Genomic DNA, 12,161 nt, shown 5'->3' with positions numbered 1-12,161 from the left:
CAGGCAACTTTGACGGGGAAGCATAGAGTTCTCTAAAATAGAGCAGCTTCAAAGATTTAAAGGACATCAATAAAGTGTTTCCACAGTATATTCAGCAGAACAGAATACCCTTTTCCAACACAGCAGAAGATAAGCCCCTGTTTGATAATAGGAATAACAAAAAAGTTTTATTAAAAGTTCAATGAAACCATTTGAGTTACGGAAAAGTTATCCATGAGTAAATACTTTATAACTTCACCAGTGACTTCCTTGTTTTTCTTTCTTTGACGTTTGATCAAATGCATACACAATGTATTATTAACAATGTATTATTGAGACCCTTTTATCTAAAGTTGCTTGCAGGGATTGTTTAAGATACCAACACCAGAAGGTTCACTAGATTTCCCCCCCCCACCCCCCAACAACCTTAACCCTGTGGCTCCTCCAGCTCCACGCCGCAGCTTCAGGCTTGGAGCAGGAGAAGTTTGTGCTCCAGAAGCAGCACACGCAGAGCATCCAGGAGCTACTGGACGACACCAACCAGAGGCTGGCCAAGATGGAGGCCCAGTACAGAGCCCAGGCACAGTCCACGGTGAGGTCACAAAAAAATGATAATACAGAATAATAATCATAACTTTCATTTGATAGAGCTCCCCTCTTACACTCAAGGGCACTGCACAAAGTCTGAGAAATAAAAATAAACACACGATATTGACATGCACGCACAAAATGTGTGTGTGTGTGTGTGTGTGTGTGTGTATGTATGTGTGTGTCAGTGTCTGCATTGAATGAGGGAAAAACAAGAAGAAAGAGAGAGGTAGGCATGTGCATGTGCATGCTTGCATAATGAGGAGGTGAGCTGGATATCGGAGTAAAACAACACTCTGGCTTCCATGCTGTGACACCGTGATGAAAACTCACAGGTCAGCATGACCTGTGAATACAGCTCTGGGTGGGGGCGGGGAGGGGATATAACCCGGTAAGGTCACAGGTCATGCTCACTGTTCCTGCCCGCGGTCAGACGCCGGGGGAATGGGTACGCGCTTGAACCAGCAGGCCAAGCCTCGTCTCTTATCTGTTAGATCTCTGTGATGAAGAACTGTTCATTATGATGTTCCTTGCGCGCCAAGACACACACACACACACGCACACACACACACACACACACACACACACACACACACACCTGCCAGCGCTACCGTTCCTTTGATCGCATATGAAAGGATTTGGCCTTTTTTTGGATGGATTATATGCATTTGGTTGGCTAGGATTAGCGACACCAGGGGCCAGTCAGATGTGCTGCGCCTAATGAATATAGCATTGTTAGCAACATTAGCATTCAGGGCCCGCCACAGATAACACACACACACACACACACACACACACACACACACACACACACACACACACACACACACTACTGGTCTCAGTCTGTCAGCAGGCTCACATTTAAGAGGCTTCATCAAAAGTCGACCCGTGCTGGGGCCCCTCAGTAAAGGGCCTCCCTCTTTAATATTTAAGCACATGCGAGACCTACTCGGATGAAAAGGGCCCTCTGTCACTGGAAATTAGCTGCTCTTTTTACTGAACACACACACACACACACACACACACACACTCCTTGACTTTTCAACAGGGGTAGCGTCCTAGCTGATTGGCTGCAGCACCTCCTGTACTGTTTGATGTCTCCATATAGAAGCTGTTTTTAGACCCAGCCTCGTTCTTTCATAAAAAAAATATTTCACTACAATAATCCACTATTTGTTTTCAAGTTCTTCTGAAGCATTGCTTGTAAAACCTATTTTACAGGGAATTTCGGATTTCATTTTAAGATGTTCTTATAGAATATTGCCGTCAACGTTATGTGATTGGCCGGGTTTGTACATTAATCGGTCGCTGTGGGATGTTGTCGGTTTGAAGGGGTAGACTGTACTGTGTGTTTGTGTGTGTCATGTGGTTACACTGAATAGACTAGATCAATATTTCCCCATATTGAAACCTACTGTATGGTATGTCAGCCTAGCCCATCATTAAGCCCTGGTACAATTTTAGCCGTTGATAATGAATTATTATTTATAATATTTAGCAAATTATTGCTAAATATTTATTAGGAGCTTAGATTTTTTTTTTATTTGGTTGCCAAATGTTCTTGCAAGATGAGTGGTGCTCAATGTGCAAGTCTTAAACCACACAGTTCCACTCCATGACACACACACACACACACATACACACACACGCACACACACACTGTGTCCTCTTATCAGGTGTCCCCACACACCCAGACGCCATCCACCAGCCCTGGGTGTCATCTTCCACCTGCCTGGCCGTGTGCCCTTTCTGCACCCTCCTCCTCCTGCTCCTCCTCCTCCCCTCTTTCCTCGACCACTCTCCGTCTCCTCCTCTGCCCCCACCTGCTGTCATCACCGCGGTCTGTCGTCGCTTCAGATTGACGAGCACACTCCCTCTCTAATCACAGAGCTGTCAGCGCCTGCATCAGCCCTGCCAACACCACATTCCCCGGCGACACACGCACGCACACACACACACGCACACACACACACACACACACACACACACACACACACAAACACACACAAACACACGCCCCCTCCTAGAGCAGTGTACGACACTCACTATAGGACACAAGGTGCACTGTGCACAGCCGAGCCATCTTTTAGCACACAGCACCTTGTTGACTTTGCGGTATGATACAAGTCGGATAGGTGCTTATTCACACAGGCACTGTTTACGTTGTCTTTTGTGTTAATGTATCTCTGAAGTTCAAATGATACAGCTGTTCTGGTGTAATAATATTAAATCCTCATTTTGCAGCCTTTTTTTTGTCAATGTAGTTTCCCCATAGCATCTGTAAGCTTATTTATTTTACTTGGTTGGATAAGCAACGTCAACATCGAAAGTGTTACTGGACCAAAGGTGATGAGTAGATAAATATATAGATGGGTACTTTATTCATCCCTAAAGGGAAACGTTTACACAAGCTACCTTGCGCTGCTTGTTTTTCTATCAAGAGAGTGCAAGCAAGTGAATGCCATATCTTATCGTTTTACAAAGATCTAAACCTACTCCAATAAAGTCTTAAGTCTGCCACGTTCATAACTGGTTTTCATGGTGTCGCGACATGGTGACAGACAATTATCCCAACTACAAAAAAAAGAAGAAAAAAGCAGGAAGTTTTAACTGACAGAAAACCCAAATCTTCAAAATATATATAAATATATTCAAGGTTGGGATTTTTTTTCTCTAGAATTGAGGCGTGGTAGGTTAGCTATGGACATTTACACATGGAGTTCAAAAGCTTTCGTACAGAAAGAGAACCTATTAAGTTTTTCAACTGTCGGGAGCTGATCCAAGAGTGAGAATTGGGGCAGAAAGGTGAAACAGTTGCCTGGTGTTGGAAGAGACGAGCTTGAGAAACTTTTCAAAGGCATATGACTTCAAAAACAGCCTCCGTTAAACTTATCTGACTGAAGGAGCACAGCTGCCAAAGCTAAGAAAAGGGTTTTCTGTTAATACAATTTTCCCCGGATAAGACCTTACACTGCGTGTTTTGGTGGCGAATACTGTCCACCCCTTTGGTGCACTATCTAAAACATATGTTTGCTTCTTACTTTATACAAAAAGCTGAATAACACCGGTGTAAACCAGACATTTTGAGAGTACGATCAATTTCACAACCGAAACTTTGACTTGAATGGCAAAGTTACATTTTGTATGGGGCATTATGTTAGCTATCTTGTAACCAAACATGGTAGAGGTGTTTAAAGAGAACATAACCCACTTTTCTCCTGTAGTTGTTAAGGCCACTCCTGATCTGTTGCAGCTCGACAGTTGGTTTTAAAATGTACTATTAACTCATTTAGCAGATCTCTTTATTGGAATAAACTTACAGTGAAATTTTATTTTATATAAAATAGAGAAATGTCATTAATGAGCAGGTCGAAGATCAGCGGCCTTGCTCATGGGAAGCCTACAGCTAGCTGTACCTTTGGAACCAAACACCCAAACCACTACACTATCTCATCTCTCTGTGTGATTGGTTGGTCCTCCAGGAGAGGACGGTGCGTGAGCTGGAAGTGACGGTGAAGCAGCAGTCGGCGGAGGTGGAGAAGGGCAAGGCGCTGCGTCAGAAGGTGACCCAGGAGAAGGGCCAGCTGGAGATCCAGGTGGCCACCCTGGGCGCTGAGCTCCAGGAGGCTAGCCGACGGTACGGGGTAACAGGGAGATGTAGATATAGATATAGATACGGGAGGGCAAAGTGAAAGAGTCCACCATTTTGGCTCAATGCTAGCCCACACATACATTTCAGCTATGCCGATGTGCCTGAATTAGCAAAAGTCACATCGCAATGACCGCCTCCATTCCGGAATTTGAACGGTAGTCGTAGTGTTTTGGTCATTGTTAGTTATTAATCATGAAATAATTTGTCATTATGGAGTGAGATTGTGTAACAACGTTTTGATCAGCCTAAGATACGGTATATTTACATTTATTTAGGATTTTACATTACTACAACTCTCTTGAGTACTCTCGAAATGTCATTAAGTATCGCCAACAAAATGCCCATGATGCATTCTGATGTACAAGACCTATTAGACAAAAAAAATTACCTCTCTGGCCTCAAATAGAAAATAAGATGTACCCAAACAGGAATCTCAATTCCATTCATAAAAATGATTTCCACCTTTCTCTACTTGCTTTACTTCTATGGATTTTTCCTCTTGTATGGCGGATTATTAATCCTGCAGGAGCGTGGTGCTGCTGAAGGAGAAGGAGGAGCAGAGTGAGCAGTACGAGCAGGCCTCGGAGAGGCTCCGGGCCACGCACCAGGCAGACATGAGCCACTATCAACAGGAACACGCCCTCTCTGCTGCCAAGGTATCTGCAGAGCCCCACCGCCTCATGTAGAAGCCACACACACACATACACACACACACGCACACACACATGGGGCCCTATCTTGCACCCAGCACAATTGACTTTCTACACTGACGCATGTGTTGTTGCTAGTTTGCACCCGGCGCGGACCTTTTCCCTCCACAGGCACGTGTCGGGAAATTAGGGAATGATCTTGCGCACCCAGGGGCGGTTCAGTGAAAAGAGGAGGCGTGTTCCGACGCAAACGTTCCCTGCTGCTATTTTGCAGTTTTGGACACCAATTCCGCCACAGACCAGGAAAAACCTAGTTTAAAGTCAGTGGTGCATTATTCAGATGCTATTTTAAGGGTGCATGCTTGGCCATAATGTAGTGTATGCAAAACGCACATACACTTAGCTTCTCTCATCTACACTGACACTAGCCTGGCTTTTGCCAAACCAAGCTCAATTGTAGTTTGCACGTTGGTGTGGGGAAGCTGCAGTCATTTTCTTCAGCACAAGAGGCGTGATCAACGGGCAACGGATCAACGGGAGTTAAATTGACTCTGTACGCATTTGGCTGCTTGCCGTCGCTTCCCTGTCGTCATTGTGTTAAACCAGCCAATAGCGCGCCAGGGGGAAAAGCCAGCTTGGTGATTGGCTCCCGCAAAAAACGGATCGAAACTAGAAAGAAATGTATTGCTCTTCTCCAGACACTTGTGCTGGGCGAAGTCAAATCGTCGGCAGAATGAGCGGGGCTACCCAGTCTAAACGGACACAGCAGTTCCCGTTTTTGCAAACCATACATAATTACAAGCAAAATAAAATATAATATCCAATATATATATATATATTATATAATAATAATAATAATAATACACAAACACGCAGTGTAATTGAACGAACATTCAGAATGTGAGCATGTCAGTCTCCTCCGCTGTAAACCGTTCCTGGCGTGCGCCTGGAAAATATGCCATTATAATAGCATTATCTGACGCTCTGATTGGTTTATTGCAAATTCCGCCCAAACCACACCTGAGTAATTAAGCTACTTCAGACCAACCCATTTTAGATTTGCATCGGGTGCAAGAGTCATTTATCCGCCAGTATAATAGCAACATCGCCAGAGAACCGCCCACAAAGCTACTTGCGTTTCATACTTGTTCAAGGTTTTCGAAATAAAAGCACTGACATGTTTGTGCTCATGTCCATGTCATTGGAACTTTGGGTTTGCTCCTCCAATCCAGCTGTGCTTTGATTTTCTCAACCTATAATCCTCACCTCTGTTTTGTTGTTAAATTAACTAATAAACTAATGAACTCATATGAACTAAAACAATAATTATACCATGCCCCTCGGAGGCCATATACTACAAATAGTTCACTTTGGGATTTGTGTTTCAGACCGTTAAAATAGGGCCCATGGGCTCTCTTCTAGTTCTCTGGTCACCACACTACGGCGACTCACTTCCCAAAGAAGAGTTCCTAACGTGTGTGACATGTGCCCCTGATTAAATATCTGGACATATTTTGTATTATTTAATCATTGAGATGAAAAGATGCTCTTATCCAAAGCCACTTTCACTGAATTCAGATACTGAATTCAGTCATTCATGAACAGATAAATGTAATAAACCATCTTGCTCAAGGATGCCTCCACGTAGGATGCCACTGGCAACCGAACCCACTACCTTTTTTGACCCGCACTTGAACCCCCATTGTCAGTATTACTATTAACACTCTTCTGTGCCCCTGCTCTGTGACACCTATGCATATAAAGAGAGATGTATGCACGTTTCAGTGTAAAACCGCAAACAAGATGAGGGGGATGTTATCCTTCTCAAGAAAAGGGTTCATGGACAGTACGCAATGTCAGGATCACATGTCACGTGTAGCATGTGACTTATAAGTAACAATTTTGGGTCTCCTGCTCTCATCCAGGCCTCGGAGGTGATGGAGGACCTGGAGCGGGTAGCCTCCCAGCTCAGGCAACAGCTACAGGAGGCTGAGCACAGGAGAGGGAAACAGCTCCGGGTACGGTGGTTCTCTGTGAGGGGAAATATTTACTGCACACTGAACTGTCTGAATCTGTGTTACATTGCTACTTTTTCCCAGCTAGTTGAATTTAATACCTCGCTGTAAAATGCACAGCGAACATTTGTTAGCTGTGGGCTACTTCTTTGTTCGATTCTTTGCTAGCCTCTCAGAAAATAACATACCTGATAGTGACTTTTGACTTGGTCTGTACTTTACCTCTGTACTTTGTATTCTATTTGGGAAGGAACAGCAACTGTGTTAGCTTCTTTGCTGGCCTCTCTGTAAATAACATACCTGATAGTGACTCTTGACTTTGTCTGTGCCTTATTTCTGTACTTTTGTATTCTATTTGGGAGAGAACAGCATTCAGAAATGATTTGCGTATATCGGTAGCACTTCTACACGGTGTCCCCTCTTCCCCTCCCAGGACCAAGAGATCAAGTTTCAGCAGGAAAAGGACGACCTGCAGATCCACTGCGAGGGGAAGGTAAATCACATCGGCTCCCCTTCACATAAAACCTGTCTGTCTCAGCGGCCAACGCTTTGATGGCTTCATTATGGAGCATGTGAAGAAGCTCTGGACACAGCAAGTTGTGCAGGGGAGGGGGGTGTGTTGGAGTGTAGAGCCTGTAGGTGGCTGCAATCAGTGTCTCTCTTCGTCTGCTTCTTTGATGGATGGATCCATTCGCTATTGTCAGGTTAGGACCCGCTACCGTCAGAATTGCGGATTAACAGGCAGTTGAGGAAATGGGTGAGGATGAGGAAGAGAGAGATTTATAGGGATAGTGTAGTGTAGTTGGTAAGGTGCTCGCTGCCTGACTGCAAGCCGAAAGGTACTGGGTTCGAAGCCCTCTTCAAACCTCCTCTTCCTGTAGGCGTCCTTGAGCAAGAAGCTAAATCCCTACCTACTCCTTAATGACATTCATGTCCATTCACTCTAAGTCGCTGTGGATAAAAGTGTATTCTGAAGAGCTGGATAGTAGGGATTGGCCTGGATCTGGTTAAAGGGACAGTGTCAATAAAGCAGGGGACCAGATACCATACTCCCATGTGGACCGTAATGTCACGCAAACACATGTCTGATCTAAAGCGATCTAAAGCGTGGACTAGCACTACTAGAACATGGCTTTGCCCCTAATTGGCCCCTCTCCTTTTAAAAGCATCCATCTTCAAAGGCTGTCATAAAGTATACATTACAAAGGCCATTCCTAATGAGTAGTAGGCTTGACCATGCCCAACTAGACCAGACCAGACCCTTCAGAGCCTAAACTTAAAGATTGTACAAGCACCACCTGGGTCATCATCATCAAAGACAAGAAAAGTGTGTGTGTGTGTGTGTGTGTGTGTGAGGGAATGGGTGCATGTTAAAGGCAGACGGGCACATCTGTACCACAGGCTACGGGCCCCTCTAGCCCCCTGTACACCTGTGGATCACTAGCAGGCCTCCGGACTCTTTCATCAGGGTCAGAGGGCATTTCATTTATACCGACTGTGTTTGTCTTTTGATGTCCCAGCAGTAGTTTAATAGTCTCCCTATATCTCCTCCACATCTCTGAACCCATATTAATACAAATTGTGTGAATATTACTTTGCATCAGGGCACATCATGCTACCCTCCTCCCCCATCCAACTATCATTAGCAAGGTGAAAGACGATGAGATCTGATAGTAAAGAGCGGGCCATCTATTATCCTGTACATCCCCCCCCCGCTGTTAAGATACCCGAGCAGCTGTAAAGCAGATCCACGTGTACGGAGCGCCCCACTAGGGACATATGTGTACATGAGAGGGGCCCCGTACAGAGGGGTAAAGGACTAGGGCACTAGAGAGAGAGGCCCATGCCGTGGATAGAGCCCGACGAGTGTGTCTGATGGGCCGGTAGAACAGGAGAAGACCCTGGACCAGGTGGATGGGGACGGGCCAGCGAAGGGAGGGATGACTGGGGTCTATCGCTTCTTCTATCTATCCATCTCTATCCCTATCACTCGGTTTCTCTTTCTCTCTCTCTTTTGTAATGCCTCTCTGTCTTTACTACCTCTCTCTCTATCTCTCCCTACCTCTTTATATCTCTCTTCCCCCCCCATCTCTTTTTCAACCTTTGGTCTGTTTCTATAACTTGGTCTCTCTCTCTCTCTCTCTCTCTCTCTCTCTCTCTCTCTCTCTTTCTCTCTCTCTCTCTCTCTCTCTCTCTCTCTCTCTCTCTCTCTCTCTCCCCCCTCATTGTAGGTTCTGTCTACTCTGAGCAAGGCGGAGAAGGAGAGAACAGTGGCGAAGAAGATGACTGCCAAACTTGAAGAGTCTCTCAGGTAGTTTTCCACTGTGATGATGAAACTTCAGACTCTTCGGTCGTAAATCAATATAAGCAGAGTGAAAGCGTATGGAGTTGCAGCATATTATAGAGCTGCTGACGTTATCGCAACCAGCTGTAGTTTACCATCATTCCTTATTCCTTATGAGTTCAGACCTTTCTGCCTGTTATAATGCACGGCACATTTAAATAAGGAATATACCACGACAGGAGGGATTAGCCTGAGAAAAATATTTTCATTAACAGGACACATCGGAGTTGATTCAGCTTAAACCATAGTTACCAATAATTCGATATTAGTTGCTTTCATATGTACAGTTGTTGGCTTTTCATCGATTTTATCGGCTGAAATTTAAATATTATTCTGCAATGCGTTGTTAATGTTGGATTTGTGTTGATTCAGAACTGTTGAAAGTCAGAAGTATCCCATTATTCAAAAACTATCCACACCCTTGGAACGTTATGGACCAATCAGGATCAAGTAATTACGATGCTGTGGTATAACAAGGTTTTAAACACAGGCACAGGTATACTTTTTGCAAGTTGTTTACGTATAGTATATTTATCATACACTATTGGCTAAAATGTCCATGTTTCCAGTTTGATTCGATTATATAAAAAAAACACCACAATATGCATAGTGATGAGATGAAAAATGATCCAGGCAAATCAATCATATTTGAGTTGTATTTACGGATTATTTACAATGTTACTATGTCCTCATCCTCCAACCAAACTCTTGCGCGCTCCAACTCGACATCAATTACATCTAAGAACGAATGTAGAACAGATGTGTCCTGATTGACTTGCACAACAGTTATGTCTCATCTACTGGCCTACACACTGACACCCAGCAAACCTCTCATTTCTACCAGACGTATCGCTCAACAAGAGTCGCTATGGCTTTTCCGTTTTCACCCCAAACCTTGCGTCATGTAAAACCTACTGATAGATACCCTCACTTTACCCAAGCACAAAATACCATGGTCTAGTCCTGCCTCCGTCAGTTTCCCCGTGTGTTAACCGCTGCTATTTGAGAGCAGAGATGGAAATTCAAGGTTTTCAAAATAAAAGCGCTGACATGTTTGTGCTCGTGTCATTGGAACTTGCTCCCCCGATCCAGCTGTGCGTTGATTTTCTCAACCCATAATCCTCACCTCTGTTTTGTTGTTTAATTAAATTAACTAATACACTAATGAACTCATATGAACTAAAACAATTATATCATGCCCCTCGGAGGCCATATACTACAAATAGTTCACTTTGGGATTTGGATAATTTCTATTCCCTGCCTTATCTGCACAATTAACAAACCAATTAGTCAGCTTCAAAATAAGAGCCATATGTGTGTGTGTGTGTGTGTGGTCCTTGTGTTCCACTGCTGCGTGAAGTTGGTGTGCGTGTGTTTGTGTGTGTGCGCACGTTTGTGCGTGTCCGTGCATGCGTGGCCATGCGTGTGTGTGTGGTTGAATTTATGTGTTTTGGGTATATGAACTGCACATGTGCATGAACTGCACATGTGCAGAGTTAACCAATTGCATACTGTTATGGGGAATCATCCGGAGGCCGCAGGAATGCAGTTGGGCAGTCTCTCTAGCTTGTCTTATCATTCTCATGTGTGTTGAAGTGATACTGATGGTACGCATAAGCTTCGTCTGCCATCTGCTATTAGAATAGAGGGCAGGATAGTCAGGATAGTGTTTTTTGACTCCCAGGCAAAAAAGTTCTGGGTCTGAAGCCCAATGTCCCCCGTCTACCTGGAGACATCATTGAGCAAGATGCCTACCTTTTTCATTAATCCCCTTATATCTGAATCATCTTAGAGTAAGACCCTTTAGACAAAAGTGTCTTCACAATGCCTAAATCATGAATGGAAATGGAAAGACCCAAAGTAAACCATGCTTGAATTATTGTAGTTGATATTATTCGATTGATTAACTAAACATAAACTCAGTTTATTTTGAATATATGTTAACATTTGATAGTTCTGTTCATCTTGTTCATTGTTTTTTCCCCAGTGGTGTTGCGTCATTGAAGTGTTATTCCTTAATATCCGGTTATGACCAATGAGATTGTTCACAGTGATAATAAACTGACCTCATTCCGGTGTTGTTTACAAGCACATACGTGACCTCCAGTTTAACACGCTGCCAGCCAGAGGAAGCCTCCCTTGGAGTGTAAATCCGGGGATCAGCGGGCTAATGCTGTCCCGGGGTCTGTGGTAACACTGTGTTCTAACCTCTGGAACTACACAGGCCTCATCTCCAGTGATCTCAGCTTGCCTCCCTGAGCATGGCCTCCTGCTCTCCCTCAGGTCCTCATGCGTTAGAAGCTCTTGATTAACTCCCACACGCCCCGCTTCGGATCACCCCTCTCTCTCTCTCTCTCTCTCTCTCTCTCTCTCTCTCTCTCTCTCTCTCCCCATCTCCCTCCCCATCTCCCTCCTTCCCCCTCTCTTGATATCTCCCTTGCACACTATCCCCTTTCTCTCCTCCTCTCTGTCACTTCATCTTTCTTCCCCGCCTCGCTCTCTTTCTCTTCTAGCTATCTCTCTCTCTCTCTCTTTCTCCCTCTGGGTCTCTCTGATCTCTCTACTAGAGCGCGGAACGTGCTGCATTTTTCTGTCCGAGCCCGGCCCGCGTCCGACAGAGAAGTAACCGAGCCCAACCCCAACCCGACAGGCATCAAGATATATGTCTGAGCCCGACACAGTTAAAGTCAATTTTTTTCTCATACTAATGACGTTTACGTTTGTGTGTATGAAAGCACGCCTTTAAACAAGGCATTGTTTAAAGGCGTTAACATTAAACAACTGCAAGGCATTTGGAAATGTCAACAGATGAGCGCAACAAGCGTGCGTTAATAGCAAGCACTCTGGTGCTCGCTGTTAAGGCCCTGACACACCAACCACATTATCGCTCTTCGGACAGTCTGGCAAGCTCGGTGACCTGAGTCTGTTCGGTG

General features: G+C 44.6%; 1 protein-coding gene across 1 annotated transcript in view; it reads left to right on the top strand.

Moving 5' to 3' along the window:
- Positions 1-12,161, top strand: part of cep112 (centrosomal protein 112) — a 106,202-nt gene that overhangs the window by 25,017 nt on the left and 69,024 nt on the right. Inside the window, exons 12-17 of the mRNA XM_084488344.1 lie at positions 428-571; positions 4,050-4,204; positions 4,746-4,875; positions 6,795-6,887; positions 7,318-7,377; positions 9,116-9,195. Of these exons, the coding sequence (XP_084344470.1) occupies positions 428-571; positions 4,050-4,204; positions 4,746-4,875; positions 6,795-6,887; positions 7,318-7,377; positions 9,116-9,195 (662 nt within the window). The remainder of the gene's footprint in view (positions 1-427; positions 572-4,049; positions 4,205-4,745; positions 4,876-6,794; positions 6,888-7,317; positions 7,378-9,115; positions 9,196-12,161) is intronic.

The sequence above is a fragment of the Micromesistius poutassou genome, assembly GCF_964030765.1.
Source record: "Micromesistius poutassou genome assembly, chromosome: 1".
Classification (NCBI taxonomy): domain Eukaryota; kingdom Metazoa; phylum Chordata; class Actinopteri; order Gadiformes; family Gadidae; genus Micromesistius; species Micromesistius poutassou.
The sequence above is the reverse complement of the archived record's forward strand: the minus strand, read 5'-3'. Positions and strand labels throughout refer to the sequence as shown.